Genomic DNA, 18,407 nt, shown 5'->3' on the forward strand with positions numbered 1-18,407 from the left:
CACCTGGTATACACCCCTGGGACACACTGTTCCCAGTAGTTCCAGGTGTTCCCGGCTGTCTCTCACTTGGTAACCTGGAAGCACATGTAAACTGCTGCAGACAGTAACACCTCCCTGTTTTGTTTCCTCCTGTAGACCTGAACTGGTGCCCCTTGAAAAAGAAACGGAGGTCACTTTGAAGTAAGAGGATGAACTTCTGTCATGACTCCAACGTGGAACTGACTGACTGATTGATTTACATGTTTTTTCTCCCCACAGGTTTCCAGATAACTTTGAGAAGTTGTCTCCTCCCATCCTGCAGTTGGATGAAGTAGAGTTTTATTACACTCCAGACCGCTGTCTCTTCTCTGGACTCAACCTGTCAGCCGACCTTGAGTCTCGCATCTGCATCGTACGTGTCATCCATGAAATAACAGCTGTTTCATATGAAACATAAATATATATAAAGTTGACTGTATGAATGTTCCAAACACATAATAACCTGAAGGTTTTAACATCAATGCAACAACTGATCAGAGTCAATCACTGAGGACTGTACTGAGAGTTGACATGTTGCTTTTCCTGTCAGGTCGGTGAAAATGGCGCCGGTAAAACAACCGTCCTCAAGCTGCTGATGGGCGAGCTGACGCCGGTCAACGGAGTAAGACAATCTCACAGGTAAGACAACCAAAGAACCAATCAGAGCAGAGCACTTGTCTGAATATGTTCACCTGAAGGACAAACTGTGGAACCATTTACTCCCTGTTTAAGGAACAGTTAGCTCTGTTTAAGGAACAGTTAGCTCTGTTTAAGGAACAGTTAGCTCTGTTTAAGGAACAGTTAGCTCTGTTTAAGGAACAGTTAACTCAGTTTAGGGAACAGTTAGCTCTGTGTAGGGAACAGTTAGCTCTGTTTAAGGAACAGTTAACTCTGTTTAAGGAACAGTTAACTCTGTTTAAGGAACAGTTAGCTCTGTTTAAGGAACAGTTAACTCAGTTTAGGGAACAGTTAACTCTGTGTAGGGAACAGTTAGCTCTCGGTTTAGGGAACAACAGTTAACTCTGTGTAGGGAACAGTTAGCTCTCGGTTTAGGGAACAACATTTAACTCTTTTTAGGGAACAGTTAACTCTGTTTAAGGAACAGTTAACTCTGTTTAAGGAACAGTTGGCTCTGTTTAAGGAACAGTTAACTCAGTTTAGGGAACAGTTAGCTCTGTGTAGGGAACAGTTAGCTCTCGGTTTAGGGAACAACATTTAACTCTTTTTAGGGAACCGTTAACTCTCTGTTTAAGGAACAGTTAACTCTGTTTAAGGAACAGTTGGCTCTGTTTAAGGAACAGTTAACTCAGTTTAGGGAACAGTTAGCTCTGTGTAGGGAACAGTTAGCTCTCGGTTTAGGGAACAACATTTAACTCTTTTTAGGGAACCGTTAACTCTCTGTTTGAGGAACAGTTAGCTCTTTGTTATAGTTCATGTTTGGTAATGCTTAGCAGTTATTACTCCGACTGAAGTTTCTTTTTGTTTTATTTCTCACCAGGAACTTGAAGATCGGTTACTTCAGTCAGCATCATGTGGACCAGCTGGACATGAACGTCTGCTCTGTGGAGCTGCTGCTCAACCGCTTCCCCGGTAACCACAACAACACCACACTGAAGCTGTGTCCCATTCTGACGTGAAGCTCTTGCTCTGATTGGCTGGTGTCTTTGTGTCGCAGGTCGGCCGGAGGAGGAGTACCGCCACCAGCTGGGAGGTTACGGTATCACCGGAGAGCTCGCCACGAGGCCGGTGGCCAGTCTTTCCGGAGGGCAGAAGAGCCGGGTGGCCTTCGCTCAGATGACCATGCCCTGGTAGGAGAGAGCTCAGGGCGCACGTGTTTACATGTCTGTGTGAGCACGATGTTATCAGCGTCCATCATTTACTCACACACTTCATTACTACATTATAAACTTTATAAACACTTTATAAACTTTATAAACTCCTCACACGTGATCTGAACTCCTATCCGGAGTGATATACTGCTTCAGGACAGATTTGTTGATGTTTAGCCTCAAACAGCTGACGAGTTCTATTGATTTAAAGAAAGTTGAAATGATAAAAACACAAACTCCTTTAATCACGTCACGTTATTCACACTGAGGATTTCTTTAGATCGGAATGTTAAAACAAAGTTTCTGTTTCAGTCCAAACTTCTACGTCCTTGACGAACCGACCAACCACCTGGACATGGAGACCATCGAGGCGCTGGCTAAATCTCTCAACAAGTTCAGGGTGAGGGGGGGGGGGGGTGTCTGATGTGTCCGAGGTTTGTGCCCGAGGTGTGTGTACTCACTGTGTGGTGTCCTGTGTTTCAGGGGGGGGTCATCCTGGTGTCTCACGACGAGCGTCTGATCCGCTTGGTGTGTAAGGAGCTGTGGGTTTGTGACAACGGGAAAGTCGGACGCGTCGACGGCGGCTTCGACGAGTACAGAGACATCCTGCACGAGCAGTTCAGGAAGGAGGGTTACCTGTGAGGCCGCGCCCACTGCAGACGGGCCACCAGCCCCCCCCATCCCGTCACAGCAGCCGATCAGCGGACCGGAGGACATTTTTTCTTCTCTGAACTGACCTGCTGCAAGCTGATTGGTCGATTCTGCTCACCTGGTGAGGTCACAGTGAACTCTGGAGGAGGCGGAGTCATCACAAACCATTTAGAGTTTATTTAAAACGTCTTCGTCACTTTAAAACCTGATTTATTTTTTTTGTATCATCGACTCTTCAGTTTAATAGGACCCAACGTTATATTTACATTCAGACGCAAACCAAATAAAAACCTTCAGATCATGTGTTCACTTCTTCTTCTGCTGCGGCTTTAACTGACTGAATATTAATATGATATGCTATCAGTCGATAAAGGGGACATTTACAAGAGAAACGTCCTCTGAGATTAAAACCTTCTTTAAGATTAAAGTCACAAATGTACCAGAAAAAAACTGAAAATAATATTTTTGGTGAAGGAATCTTAAATAAATTAACTCAAGGTGTCAAATGAATGTTGTGCAGTAAATGTTTCCCTCTGAGATGTAGTGCAGTACAAGTATATAAGGTGTATAAATATAAAGTATATAAGGACTGTGATAAATGTACTGAAAGTATTTATTTATTTCGGTCACTGCTGATGTGTTCAAGGACGCTCCAAGAATCGAGAACCGTTAGCAAACTGTCAGAAAGTGAAGAAACAATTACCAATAAAAGTTATTAAAGGTTTATTATTATTTAATTAAAGGAGTTTGTAACATTTTACAGATGTTTATTATTAATCATATTCACCAGAATAACTTCCAAAATCATTTAGTTATTCATTCATGAGCCAAGAACACAACATGAACGTCGCTCTCAAACACGATTCAAATATAAGAACGTTTGAGAACTTATTTATTACACAAGTTTCTTGTTTGAATGAGATTTAAGTTTCCTGACATTTATATATTTATACACAAAACATTTTGTATTTTAGTAACAAGAACAAAGAGATGGTGTCTTCAGGTGTTATTTTGAAATCTTTAGCGTCTCTACAGCTCTGGTGTCCAGGATGCGGCCGTCTCCCGGCGTTTATTTTCTCTCAGGTGAGGCAGGACAGCGTCCCTGTAAAACTTCTCCAATTTGGACACCGTGTCCTCCCAAAGGTCGGGGTCAAAGGTCACCGGGACGACTGCCGTCTCCTTCAGGGTGAAGACAGCGAGGTCGGCCTGCAGCAGGCCCGTCACCGCCAGCTGGACCTGGATCTGTGTGAAGTAACTATGAGACGTCTTCAGCCGGTACACTGGGGACTGTGACAGGTAGACAGGGAGAGGACGTTACAAACAAGGAGAGGACGTTACAAACAAGGAGAGGACGTTAGAGACAGGGAGAGGACGTTAGAGACAGGGAGAGGACGTTACAAACAGGGAGAGGACGTTACAAACAAGGAGAGGACGTTAGAGACAGGGAGAGGACGTTACAAACAGGGAGAGGACGTTAGAGACAGGGAGAGGACGTTACAGACAGGGAGAGGACGTTAGAGACAGGGAGAGGACGTTACAAACAGGGAGAGGACGTTAGAGACAGGGAGAGGACGTTAGAGACAGGGAGAGGACGTTACAAACAGGGAGAGGACGTTACAAACAAGGAGAGGACGTTAGAGACAGGGAGAGGACGTTACAAACAGGGAGAGGACGTTACAAACAGGGAGAGGACGTTACAAACAGGGAGAGGACGTTACAAACAGGGAGAGGACGTTACAAACAGGGAGAGGACGTTACAAACAAGGAGAGGACGTTAGAGACAGGGAGAGGACGTTACAAACAGGGAGAGGACGTTAGAGACAGGGAGAGGACGTTACAGACAGGGAGAGGACGTTAGAGACAGGGAGAGGACGTTACAAACAGGGAGAGGACGTTAGAGACAGGGAGAGGACGTTAGAGACAGGGAGAGGACGTTACAAACAGGGAGAGGACGTTACAAACAAGGAGAGGACGTTAGAGACAGGGAGAGGACGTTACAAACAGGGAGAGGACGTTACAAACAGGGAGAGGACGTTAGAGACAGGGAGAGGACGTTACAAACAGGGAGAGGACGTTACAAACAGGGAGAGGACGTTACAAACAGGGAGAGGACGTTACAAACAGGGAGAGGACGTTACAAACAGGGAGAGGACGTTACAAACAGGGAGAGGACGTTACAAACAAGGAGAGGACGTTAGAGACAGGGAGAGGACGTTAGAGACAGGGAGAGGACGTTACAAACAGGGAGAGGACGTTACAAACAAGGAGAGGACGTTACAAACAAGGAGAGGACGTTACAAACGGGGAGAGGACGTTAGAGACAGGGAGAGGACGTTAGAGACAGGGAGAGGACGTTACAGACAAGGAGAGGACGTTACAAACAGGGAGAGGACGTTAGAGACAGGGAGAGGACGTTAGAGACAGGGAGAGGACGTTACAAACAGGGAGAGGACGTTACAAACAAGGAGAGGACGTTAGAGACAGGGAGAGGACGTTAGAGACAGGGAGAGGACGTTAGAGACAGGGAGAGGACGTTACAAACAGGGAGAGGACGTTACAAACAAGGAGAGGACGTTAGAGACAGGGAGAGGACGTTACAAACAGGGAGAGGACGTTACAAACAGGGAGAGGACGTTACAAACAGGGAGAGGACGTTACAAACAAGGAGAGGACGTTAGAGACAGGGAGAGGACGTTACAAACAGGGAGAGGACGTTACAAACAGGGAGAGGACGTTACAAACAGGGAGAGGACGTTACAAACAGGGAGAGGACGTTACAAACAAGGAGAGGACGTTAGAGACAGGGAGAGGACGTTAGAGACAGGGAGAGGACGTTACAAACAGGGAGAGGACGTTACAAACAAGGAGAGGACGTTACAAACAAGGAGAGGACGTTACAAACGGGGAGAGGACGTTAGAGACAGGGAGAGGACGTTACAAACAGGGAGAGGACGTTACAAACAAGGAGAGGACGTTAGAGACAGGGAGAGGACGTTACAAACAAGGAGAGGACGTTAGAGACAGGGAGAGGACGTTAGAGACAGGGAGAGGACGTTAGAGACAGGGAGAGGACGTTAGAGACAGGGAGAGGACGTTACAAACAGGGAGAGGACGTTACAAACAAGGAGAGGACGTTAGAGACAGGGAGAGGACGTTAGAGACAGGGAGAGGACGTTAGAGACAGGGAGAGGACGTTACAGACAAGGAGAGGACGTTACAAACAGGGAGAGGACGTTAGAGACAGGGAGAGGACGTTAGAGACAGGGAGAGGACGTTAGAGACAGGGAGAGGACGTTACAAACAGGGAGAGGACGTTACAAACAAGGAGAGGACGTTAGAGACAGGGAGAGGACGTTAGAGACAGGGAGAGGACGTTAGAGACAGGGAGAGGACGTTACAAACAGGGAGAGGACGTTACAAACAAGGAGAGGACGTTAGAGACAGGGAGAGGACATTACAAACAGGGAGAGGACGTTAGAGACGGGGAGAGGACGTTACAAACGGGGAGAGGACGTCAGAGACAGGGAGAGGACGTCAGAGACAGGGAGAGGACGTTAGAGACAGGGAGAGGATGAGAAATTGTGATTTTGATTGACCTCTCCGGGCTCCCGTCCGTCCTCGTCCTGCATCTCCAGGCAGAAGGCGGGGTCGTCCCTGCAGGCGTCCTCCACTCGTCTGTGTCTGTGTTTGTAGGGACATTTCACCTCCAGGCAGAGCAGCCATTGGCCGGTCTGGCTGTCCGTCACAATGCCGTCAGGACTCGCAGCCAACCAGGGACGTCGAGTGTCGATAAACAAACCGCAGTCCTGAACCGAGACGCAGCGACTCAACGCAGAGCTCTTCAGCGTCTGCAGGACGGAAACGTGCTGATTCACCTGGAGGAACTTTTTAAAGTGAGACACAGTTAATGTTACACCAGGTGTGTTGAACTGTACCTGATACCTGCGGACGACCTTGGCCTCCATATGGACCCCCCAGGACATGGCTCTGGTCTGCATGCTCGGCCCCTTACCTGTCGAGTAATACAGAACCAGTTTGTCTTATTATATTGATCTGCACGAGTTTGACCGCGGTATCATTTGGGTTTATCATCTGAGTTAATCTGGTTCACTACAGCAGTATGAACCAAAATAAAGATATTTATCTGTGATTCACAATAAAGGATCAACAGGAATAACTCCATCAGGACGTTTGTAAAGAGTTCCTGTCGGGTCTGCAAGACCACAAGCTAACTGCTCTTAAAATGCTTGTTTTCTGAATGGAGTTTGGTTGATCAGCGCTAAGCTAGCAGTGTAGCTGCTCCATGTAAATGAGACGTAAACATGTTTCTACACACACACATCTGCACACACACATCTACACACTGATATCTACACACACACACACACACACATCTACACACTGATATCTACACACATATCTACACACATTTCTACACACACATCTACACACACACATATCTACACACACATCTACACACACATATCTACACACACATCTACACACACACATCTACACACACATATATACATACATATCTACACACATATATACACACACATATCTACACACACATATATACACACATATATATACACACATTTCTACACACACATATCTACACACACATATATACATACATATCTACACACATCTACACACACATCTGCACACACATCTACACACACACATCTACACACACATCTACACACATATCTACACACACATATCTACACACATATCTACACACACACATCTACACACATATCTACACACACATCTACACACACACATCTACACACACACATCTACACACACATATCCACACACACATCTACACACACATCTACACACATCTACACACATATCTACACACACACATCTACACACACATCTACACACACATATCTACACACATCTACACACATATCTACACACACATATCTACACACACATATCTACACACATCTACACACACATATCTACACACACATCTACACACATATCTACACACACATATCTACACACATATCTACACACATATCTACACACACATATCTACACACATATCTACACACACATATCTACACACACATCTACACACACATATCTACACACAGATCTACACACACATCTACACACATATCTACACACACATATCTACACACATATCTACACACATCTACACACACATATCTACACACACATCTACACACATATCTACACACACATCTACACACACATATCTACACACATATCTACACACACATATCTACACACATATCTACACACACACATCTACACACACACACATCTACACACACATATCTACACACATATCTACACACACACACATCTACACGCACATATCTACACACACACATCTACACACACACACATCTACACACACATATCTACACACATATCTACACACACATCTACACACACATCTACACACATATCTACACACACATATCTACACACACATATCTACACACACATCTACACACATATCTACACACATACTACACACACATCTACACACACATCTACACACATATCTACACACACATATCTACACACATCATCTACACACACCATCTACACAATCTACACACACACATCTACACACACACATCTACACACTGTGAAGTTATATTAATATGTTTACTACCTGTGATAGCAGCCAGGTAACAGCTGGGCGGGGTTTTGCTCTTGCCGTTCACAAAGCGGCAGTGAGAGATGCCGTGAGCAACGGAGGCCGTGATCCGGTTCTTCCTCCAGGTGAACCAGTCCTGGTTGGTCCTCTGTCCGCGGGTCAGAACCTCCACTTCCTCCACAACACGCCTCTCCAGCTGGACCCCCAGACCCAGAGGTGCCGGCTCCAGGCTGAGGGGGGCTGTGTCAGGGGCTGCAGCAGCTCCATGAACGGGGTTCTCAGCGCTCTGTTGTCCTCTCACAGCAGGATTTACCTGGGGGGTCCTGTCTACAGTCTGGGGGGTCCTTTCTACAGTCTGAGGGGTCCTTTCTACAGTCTGGGGGGTCCTGTCTACAGTCTGGGGGGTCCTGTCTACAGTCTGGGGGGTCCTGTCTACAGTCTGGGGGGTCCTGTCTACAGTCTGAGGGGGGTGTGCAGCGGCAGGTCTTCTCTTCTGGGTCTGACTGGTTCTGGGTTCGGCTCCAGGTGTCGGGGTCTTGATGCTTGGGTGATATCGAACCTTCGGCACGACTGTTTTCTGGCTCCGGTCGGCCTCTGGGACCTGGTTTCTGTTCTGATTCTGCATTTTCATGTCATCTACTTCCGAACTAGAAAAAGAACAGAAACTGGTTTAAAAATCGTTAAATTTAAAACTTTTTCACACTTCGGTCTGTCACGATAATTAAGTTAGCAATTTATCGTCATATGTATGGACATAACTTAAGGTACGATATATTTGGTGCTTTTGTTTAGTGCTTTAATTTATTTCGGATATTTTAATATTTTTTTACATTCCAATTCCAATGTCTGAATATTCTTAAGAAATAAAAGTTCATTGTTCTTTGAAAGTGTGTACTTGTAATACGCTATTATATTATCATTAACACGGCATCAAAAGGTATTAAATATATCACCCAACAAAGGCCTTGAACTATTTACCACCTGCCAAAGTTTTAATTTCGTGTTTGTTGGTCAAAAAATGATGGAACATAAATTCGTTGTTTGGGCTTTTATTTTGAAAGTCTGGGAAATGACGGTCGGAAGTTGTTTGTTATTTAATACTAAACAGGTGAGAATGACGGTAGTTGCTTCTTAAACATTCTGAATGCTTCGACAACTACAAACTTATCACCAAACTTCATTCAAAATATGTGGAAAGATAAACCCTGCAGATGTTGACCCGTCAGATCAGCTGTTTTAATGTTTAACGTCGTTGCATCCCGTGAAAGCAGCGGCTCGTCTTTAACTTAAATGTAAGGTTTTTATAGGGGACCCTGGTGCTGTTCTTCCAGCTAAATGAACCGCAACCAGAGGGAACCTCTCACGGAGCTGCGCAGCGGGAAGAACTAAACCGACACATTTCTGAATGAAGTTTGGCGTAAACTAGTTTAGTCTCCGGAATACTTCGTGAGAGCAGTTTATGTTTAAATGTAGACTTCATGTGCAGTTATTATTGTAATCAGTAAACTATTAAACAATACAAAGAAATAGAAACTGCACAGATCTTACCTGCATGTAAAGTTAAAGTCTGTGGGAGAGACTGTGACTCATTATCCCGTGACTGTGTGTGTGTGTGTGTGTGTGTGAGAGAGTGTGACTGTGTGTGTGTGAGAGTGTGTGACTGTGTGTGTGTGAGCGTGTGTGACTGTGTGTGTGTGTGTGAGTGTGTGACTGTGTGTGTGTGAGAGAGTGTGTGACTGTGTGTGTGTGTGTGTGAGTGTGTGACTGTGTGTGTGTGTGAGCGTGTGTGACTGTGTGTGTGAGAGAGCGTGTGACTGTGTGTGTCTGTGTGTGTGTGAGAGAGCGTGTGACTGTGTGTGTGTGTGAGAGAGCGTGTGATTGTGTGTGTGTGTGTGTGACTGTGTGTGTGTGAGAGTGTGTGACTGTGTGTGTGTGAGCGTGTGTGACTGTGTGTGTGAGAGAGTGTGTGACTGTGTGTGTGTGTGTGTGACTGTGTGAGAGAGTGTGTGTGTGTGTGTGTGTGTCATTTGTTTGATCTTTTGTATAAAGCACTTCCGGGTGTTCATCTATTTAAGCATTTATTTATTTCATATTAAACTATTTTGGTATTTATTTCGTTTTTATTATTATTAGTTATTAATTTGCATTTATTTCCGATATTTTTCTTTCAATAATAATAAATAATTATTCGATAATAATAATAATAATAAATAATTATTCGATAATAATAATAATAATAAATAATTATTACTCCATGACAGAGTGTACAATGAATGAACAATCCTTTCTGTAAATGATCACTCTGGGGGGAGGTGTTCCCTGCAGCATGGCGGTGTCTCTGGTGCCCCCTGGCGTGTACCTCAGCGGTCTGGACTCGGCGCTGAACCTCAGCGTCCTCTCCAGCAGGAACATCACGCTCATCGTTAACGCCAGCGGGCTGGAGGACGTGTCCTACCCTCCGCTGGACGGCCTGAGTGTCCTCCACGTCCCCGTCCAGGACCAACCTCACGCCCCCCTGAGCCGGTACTTTGACCCGGTGGGAGAACGGATCGACCAGAACCAGACCGGCAGGACTCTGGTCCACTGCACCGCGGGCCGGAGCCGATCCCCGGCTCTGGTCATTGCCTACCTGATGAGGTAGGTCAGCACCACCCTCGGCACCACCCTCAGCTCGTAACCTTCTCTTGATGGTCGCGTCTCTTTGGTCTATGCAGGTTTGAAGGTCTCAGTCTCCGGCGGGCTCATGAAGTTGTTCTGGGTCAGCGTCCGTTCATTCGACCCAACGCCGGCTTCTGGAAGCAGCTGATGGAGTACGAGATGACTCTGTTCGGCCGCTGCACAGTGAGGATGGCGAGGACGTCCGGAGGAGTCCTGCCTGAAGCTCTGCAGGACTCTGAGGACACGAACTCTGAAGCGGCGTACCTCATCAACGTCTGAAGGACCAAGAACTGAAGAACTCAGAACTCACATTTTACACAAAGTCTGTTTTCTCATAAATCTTTTTAATCTCAAAGAACATCTGAGTTTCCTGCTTTATGTTTCCTTCACCTCCTATATATATATATATATATATATATATATATATATATATATATATATATATATATATATATATGATACTATACATCGTGGCAGAATCAGAACAATCCTTAAAAAAACAACAGATCACACAGCGGAGTAAAAAAAGACAAAGTTTATTGTGACAGGTGGGTAATGTACCACCTGTGTGATGTCATCAGATCACATGATGACGACCAGTTCAGTCGTCCTGCATAACAATAATAATAATAAAGAAGGAGCGGGGTCCTGACGGAGGTCCAGCTGGAGTCCTGGTTCTGGTCTCAGTACTGGAAGCTCCTCTTGGTCTGGATGTCGTCCAGGATCTGCTGCAGCTCCTCGTCTTCAAACCGACCCTCCAGACTGAAACACAGGAAGGAAACGTGACGACAGGTTTCTGTGGTCGGACCGGACCTGGAATACTGACCTTTACCCCAGATTGTTACATTTAACTCAACAACAAAAAGTTTGTCTGTGACCCCCCCCCCCCCCGCTGGGTCTCTGTGAGCAACAAATGCTGTAATATCGGACACTATGTTTGTTTATGCCACTCGCTTAGGAAGAGCCACTTCATCTCAGAATATCAACGTTTTTTACTTTACATTTGTCACTTGATCCGAGATGTGACAGCGATGTGGATCAGACTCACCTGGGGATCAGGGCTTTGGCCTCTTCGGCAGCTTCAGGACAAAGATTTGCTAAACTGGCCAACTCGAACTTGTGGAGCTTCTTCTGCAGCAGGAGACTGAAACAGAGAGAGAGATGAGACCTCGTGGACTCAACCAGAGAGAGATGAGACCTCGTGGACTCAAACAGAGAGAGATGAGACCTCGTGGACTCAAACAGAGAGAGATGAGACCTCGTGGACTCAAACAGAGAGAGATGAGACCTCGTGGACTCAAACAGAGAGAGATGAGACCTCGTGGACTCAAACAGAGAGAGATGAGACCTCAAACAGAGAGAGATGAGACCTCGTGGACTCAACCAGAGAGAGATGAGACCTCGTGGACTCAACCAGAGAGAGATGAGACCTCGTGGACTCAACCAGAGAGAGATGAGACCTCGTGGACTCAAACAGAGAGAGATGAGACCTCGTGGACTCAAACAGAGAGAGATGAGACCTCGTGGACTCCACCAGAGAGAGATGAGACCTCGTGGTCTCCACCAGAGAGAGATGAGACCTCGTGGACTCCACCAGAGAGAGATGAGACCTCGTGGACTCCACCAGAGAGAGATGAGACCTCGTGGACTCAACCAGAGAGAGATGAGACCTCGTGGACTCAACCAGAGAGAGATGAGACCTCGTGGACTCAAACAGAGAGAGATGAGACCTCATGGACTCAAACAGCTGATCAGGTGGAGCCTCACCTGCGCACAGCGGTGATGGTCTCTCTGTTCTTGAAGCGGCTGAACCGAGCCGTATAGTTCAGAGTCTTCATGAAAACTTCGGACAGCTCCTGTTCGTCCTCCGCGCTCTCGTTCTGCTGCTTCCTGTGCTCCAGCAACATGTGGACCTCGGAGTTGAGCAGCGTCTCAGAGTTCTCAAACTCTGTTAGAAAAACAACAACAACACGGGAGCCAATCAGAACAGCGGGGGCCATGTTTGTAGTTCTGCTTCTGACAAGGAGGGCACAGTTTGTGAAATACTGGATTTAAACGCTGGTGTCGCCGAGTAAAGACGTTTTCATCTGGGGAGACACTGAACACCCTGTGCTCATACAGAAAAGTACTAATACTTTGTGTCACATAACTTTATATTATCTGGTATAAACATATAAATTAAATATGTTTATAATAAGTTACAGACCTTTATATTATCTGGTATAAATATATAAATTAAATATGTTTATAATAAGTTACAGACCTTTATATTATCTGGTATAAATATATAAATTAAATATGTTTATAATAAGTTACATACCTTTATATTATCTGGTATAAACATATAAATTAAATATGTTTATAATAAGTTACAGACCTTTATATTATCTGGTATAAACATATAAATTAAATATGTTTATAATAAGTTACATACCTTTATATTATCTGGTATAAACATATAAATTAAATATGTTTATAATAAGTTACATACCTTTATATTATCTGGTATAAACATATAAATTAAATATGTTTATAATAAGTTACATACCTTTATATTATCTGGTATAAACATATAAATTAAATATGTTTATAATAAGTTACATACCTTTATATTATCTGGTATAAATATATAAATTAAATATGTTTATAATAAGTTACATACCTTTATATTATCTGGTATAAATATATAAATTAAATATGTTTATAATAAGTTACATACCTTTATATTATCTGGTATAACATATAAATTAAATATGTTTATAATAAGTTACATACCTTTATATTATCTGGTATAAACATATAAATTAAATATGTTTATAATAAGTTACATACCTTTATATTATCTGGTATAACATATAAATTAAATATGTTTATAATAAGTTACATACCTTTATATTATCTGGTATAAACATATAAATTAAATATGTTTATAATAAGTTACATACCTTTATATTATCTGGTATAAACATATAAATTAAATATGTTTATAATAAGTTACATAACTTTATATTATCTGGTATAAATATATAAATATAATAAATATGTTTATAATAAGTTACAGACCTTTATATTATCTGGTATAAATATATAAGTTAATATGTTTATAATAAGTTACATACCTTTATATTATCTGGTATAAATATATAAGTTAAATATGTTTATAATAAGTTACATACCTTATATTATCTGTATAAACCTATAAATTAAATATGTTTATAATAAGTTACAGACCTTTATATTATCTGGTATAAATATATAAGTTAAATATGTTTATAATAAGTTACAGACCTTTATATTATCTGGTATAAATATATAAGTTAAATATGTTTTATAATAAGTTACAGACCTTTATATTATCTGGTAATAAACATATAAGTTAAATATGTTTATAATAAGTTACAGACCTTTATATTATCTGGTATAAACATATAAATTAAATATGTTTATAATAAGTTACATAACTTTATATTATCTGGTATAAACATATAAATTAAATATGTTTATAATAAGTTACAGACCTTTATATTATCTGGTATAAATATATAAGTTAAATATGTTTATAATAAGTTACATACCTTTATATTATCTGGTATAAATATATAAGTTAAATATGTTTATAATAAGTTACATACCTTTATATTATCTGGTATAAACATATAAGTTAAATATGTTTATAATAAGTTACAGACCTTTATATTATCTGGTATAAATATATAAGTTAAATATGTTTATAATAAGTTACAGACCTTTATATTATCTGGTATAAATATATAAGTTAAATATGTTTATAATAAGTTACAGACCTTTAGGAAACAGCAGCTGTGAAGCGTCTTCTTCAACATCTCCAACTTGAGCATTAGCCGCGCCGCCTCCCGCCGCCATGACACACAACAACACCGGCTAACGGCTAACGGCTAACAGTCCGCGGGCATCAGCGCGGACACGAAACAGCGGACAGTTGCACCAGCAGCCGGTACCGGAGGCTGAACACAGACTCCTGGAAGACTTCCGGCGGACGGAGGGTGAACTCTGCGGCTTCAGGAGTCTAAAGTTACGGACTCAGATTTCAGCGCTGCGCCTTTCAGTCGCACAAAAACACAAACAATCACTTCCGTTTGTGACACCAATCACTTCCTGTCACTAGTTGCCCTCTCCTTCAAAATAAGAGCACTCACAAATTAATTCTCAGAAATACACGGTGGTAAAGTAAGTAATACTATATTTAAACATGTGACCAGTTTATTAGATCTGATGCCTTGTTCAGTGCACAAATATATTTTATAAAAATATGAAATATGCACCCATATATATATATATATATATATATATATATATATATATATATATATATATGTGTGTTACAAAAGACAACCAAAGAAGCAATAATGAGCAATTTACTTTTGATACATGTTGATACAAGTACATGTTGCAGATAATATATAAAACAATATTTACTTATAAATATTTTTACGGTAAGGCAAAACACAGCACAGTAAAAATTATATCTATACATATATAGATATTATTTTTGACTGGGCTGTGCCTTTTATGTTCTTCTATTGTCTTGTTAGTTGGTGGACTGTATGTTTTTGTGATTGTTTTCCCTGTGTTTGTGTAATGTTTTGTGTGTTAAGTGTTCTTAAAGAATCATGATGTGTGTTATGGATTTGTATGTTTAGTGTTCAAGTCTTAATAATAAGTTATATGATGATATGCATAATAATATAGAACACAAACTTATTGTTTTTTAACAGCTTTTTAAAACACATTTTGTAGAGTGAAAAATATTTTGCGTTGGCCGGGAATCGAACCCGGGTCAACTGCTTGGAAGGCAGCTATGCTTACCACTATACCACCAACGCACACAGAGATTTAAAGGAGAAGAAGAACAAGGAGAATAAAGAGAAGGAGAACAAGGAGAATAAGGAGAAGGAGAACAAGGAGAATAAGGAGAAGGAGAACAAGGAGAAGGAGAACAAGGAGAACAAGGAGATGGAGAACAAGGAGAAGGAAAAGGAAAAGGAGAAGGAGAAGAAGAAGGAGGAGAAGGAGAAGAAGGAGAAGAAGAAGGAGAAGAAGAGAATCCTCCTCCCTCTCCTTCTGAGAATTCTCCTCCTTCTCCTCCTCCTTCTCCTTCTCCTCCGAAGAGCCTCCTCCTCCTCCTTCTCCTCCCCCTTCTCCGTCTCCTCCTTCTCCTCTCCTCCTTCTCCTCCTCCTCCTTCTCCTCCTCCTTCTCCTCCTCTCCTTCTCCTCCTCCTCCTCCTCCTTCTCCTCCCTCCTCCTCTCCTTCTCCTCCTCCTTCTCCCTCTCCTCTCCCCCTTCTCCTCCTCCTCCTCCTTCTCTCCTCCTTCTCCTCCTCTCCTCCTCCTTCTCCTTCTCCTCCTCCCCTTCTCCTCCTCCTCCTCCTTCTCCTCCTCCTCCTCCTCCTCCTCCTCTCCTCCTCTCCTCCTTCTCCTCCTTCTCCCTCTCCTCTTCTCCTCCTTCTCCTTCTCCTCCTTCTTCTCCTTCTCCCTCTCCTTCTTCTCCTCCTCCTCCTCCTCCTTCTCCTCCTCCTCTCCTCCTTCTCCTTCTCCTCCCTCTCCTCCTCCTCCCTCTCCTCCTCCCTCTCCCTCTCCTCCTCCTCCTCCTCCTCCTCCTCCTCCTTCCCTCCTCCTTCTCCTCCTCTCCTCCTCTCCTCCTTCTTCTCCTTCTCCCTCTCCTCCTTCTCCTTCTCCTTCTCCTTCTCCTTCTCCTTCTCCTCCTTCTCCTCTCCTTCTCCTCCTTCCCCTTCCCCTTCTCCTTCCCCTTCTCCTTCTCCTCCTCCTTCTCCTCCTCTCCTCCTCCCTTCTCCTCCTCCTCCTCCTCCTCTCCTTCTCCTTCTCCTCCTTCTCCTCCTCCTTCTCCTCCTCCTCCTCCTTCTCCTCCTTCTCCTCCCTTCTCCTCCTCCTCCTTCTCCTCCTCCTTCTCCTCCTCCTCCTCCTCCTCCTCCTTCTCCTTCTCCTTCTTCTCCTTCTCCCTCTCCTCCTTCTCCTCCTTCCTCCTCCTCTTCCTCCTACCTCCTCTCCTCCTCTCCTCCTCCTGCTCCTCCTCCTCCCTCCTTCCTTATAAGGAGAATAAGGAGGAGAGACTGAGAAAAAGTAGATTTAAGTTGTTTTTGTTTTATTGCAAGTTCACCCCATCCCTGCTTCACCCGGTAAGAACGACCCTTTGTTTGTAAAAGGGAGATAAACACAATATGATGGAGTCTGAATGAGAAAGAGAAATAAAAGTGACAAAACAAAGAATGTGGTGAACTCTGTGTAATGTTTGAGCGCGTCAACCAAGACGCATTCCAGAAAGGACAGGAAGGAGCAAATACGAGAAACCTGAAAGGAAACTGAAATAAATCTTGAAATGCTGATAAATTATAGAAAATGTTCTTCGGTTGGGGGCTCACAACTTCCACCTCCACCTCTTCTGCACTGGGGCTGACTGTTTCCAAGCTAGCTGAACTTTGAGCCCCACAAGTACCATCTCTGTGGTGGTTTTGCATCTATTTTTAGTTTTCCCCTTCCTTTTGGTCATTTTGCATCTCTGTGATTGTTTTGCATCTATTTATCTCATTATTAGTCCTTGTCCTTTGTATTTCCAGTCATTTAGCATCTCTTTGTGATTGTGTTTGTTTTATTTCAGAGACAGTCAGTCAGGCCCCTGACCCCTGACCCCACATTAGAGCGGCTACAGGTGAATACTTTCTTCCCCCTGCAGGTCTCCGGTGTAGTGAGTGTTCTGTATCCTTTGACAGTAATGAGCCCCGGCGGAGCTGCAACACGAGGCGTCTGCGTGGACACTTGGACACTCTGGAGGCTCCGACCAGCTTCACTAACAGGCCAATTAGCACGCATTGCATCATGGGAGGACGTCGTGTCGCCATGGTTACCGCTGAAAACACAGCCGTGTTTGTGCTCCTGTGAGGCCGGTTCAATGAGGTCTAATGAGCGGCAGAGTTAACAGTGTTATTAGTCATTTGTAGCTTCACATGCACTGGTCACATGTAACAAATAAGATCAATAATAATAAGAGAGAAAGACAATGATTGATAAACTTACAATTGGTTGTAAGATAACAAAATGAAGACATGGATATGTGTGTAAGGTACAGTATGTCCAACACATAGTATTATATATTATATAACTGGATTATTATTACTCATGCATTAATATAAAGAAGAAAAACAAACTACTGTTGTAGTTGGTTGAGCTGGAGCTTATTTTTGAACTTATTATTTTCATTGTGGATTAATCTGCAACTGAAACTAGTGACACCTTCACAACCAACAGCCCAAACTTCAAAATTCTAAAAAGATGAAGAAACTAAATAATAAAAGCTAACCCTCACTTTCATGAAGCTGGAACCATGAAGAGGTTTTATATGAAAAAACCCTCAAACGATCGAAATGAAGTCAAGTCAATCAACCAATCGTTTCAGCTGTACAAGTACTTGTACATGTACATTTTCCTTACGGTGGCGTCCTTAACTTACCTGAAGAAAGGGCAATATTACGATTTCAAACGTTTCAAGTTGTTCGGAGGCATATGTGGACATTATTCACGAGAACAGACGCAGATCAGCCA

The 18,407-nt window shown here is 43.0% G+C and overlaps 3 protein-coding genes and 1 non-coding gene across 7 annotated transcripts in view; 1 reads left to right on the forward strand and 3 right to left on the reverse strand.

Annotated features, from left to right (window-relative positions):
• abcf3 (ATP-binding cassette, sub-family F (GCN20), member 3) overlaps window positions 1-2,801 on the forward strand; it is a 17,384-nt gene extending 14,583 nt beyond the window's left edge. The window contains exons 15-21 of the mRNA XM_029446151.1: window positions 136-180; window positions 259-391; window positions 569-657; window positions 1,517-1,608; window positions 1,694-1,826; window positions 2,160-2,247; window positions 2,331-2,801. Coding sequence (XP_029302011.1) covers window positions 136-180; window positions 259-391; window positions 569-657; window positions 1,517-1,608; window positions 1,694-1,826; window positions 2,160-2,247; window positions 2,331-2,489 — 739 coding nt within the window. The 3' untranslated portion in view covers window positions 2,490-2,801. The remainder of the gene's footprint in view (window positions 1-135; window positions 181-258; window positions 392-568; window positions 658-1,516; window positions 1,609-1,693; window positions 1,827-2,159; window positions 2,248-2,330) is intronic.
• A 415-nt stretch (window positions 2,802-3,216) lies between these two features.
• Window positions 3,217-11,140, reverse strand: LOC115017578 (uncharacterized). 4 transcript variants are annotated; one of them, XM_029446156.1, is made up of 5 exons: window positions 10,517-11,132; window positions 8,173-8,804; window positions 6,434-6,510; window positions 6,095-6,346; window positions 3,217-3,785 (listed from the first exon to the last, which is right to left on the reverse strand). In XM_029446156.1, exons 1-5 carry the CDS (start codon window positions 10,576-10,578, stop codon window positions 3,528-3,530), a joined length of 1,281 nt encoding a protein of 426 aa, XP_029302016.1. In that variant the 5' UTR covers window positions 10,579-11,132; the 3' UTR covers window positions 3,217-3,527. The 4 variants fall into 4 exon arrangements, with proteins under 4 accessions (XP_029302016.1, XP_029302013.1, XP_029302012.1 ...); XM_029446153.1 differs by having other exon boundaries at window positions 3,217-3,740; window positions 6,095-6,510; window positions 10,517-11,140; XM_029446152.1 differs by having other exon boundaries at window positions 6,095-6,510; window positions 10,517-11,134.
• Window positions 11,141-11,335: 195 nt separating this feature from the next.
• Window positions 11,336-14,953, reverse strand: polr2d (RNA polymerase II subunit D). Its single transcript, XM_029446601.1, has 4 exons — window positions 14,619-14,953; window positions 12,583-12,763; window positions 11,864-11,959; window positions 11,336-11,577 (listed from the first exon to the last, which is right to left on the reverse strand). Exons 1-4 carry the CDS (start codon window positions 14,695-14,697, stop codon window positions 11,499-11,501), a joined length of 435 nt encoding a protein of 144 aa, XP_029302461.1. The 5' UTR covers window positions 14,698-14,953; the 3' UTR covers window positions 11,336-11,498.
• A 652-nt stretch (window positions 14,954-15,605) lies between these two features.
• Window positions 15,606-15,677, reverse strand: trnag-ucc (transfer RNA glycine (anticodon UCC)). Its single transcript has one exon. It is a non-coding gene; the product is annotated as a tRNA-Gly (tRNA).
• Window positions 15,678-18,407: the final 2,730 nt, after the last annotated feature.

The sequence above is a fragment of the Cottoperca gobio genome, chromosome 13 (genome assembly GCF_900634415.1).
Source record: "Cottoperca gobio chromosome 13, fCotGob3.1, whole genome shotgun sequence".
NCBI lineage: Eukaryota > Metazoa > Chordata > Actinopteri > Perciformes > Bovichtidae > Cottoperca > Cottoperca gobio.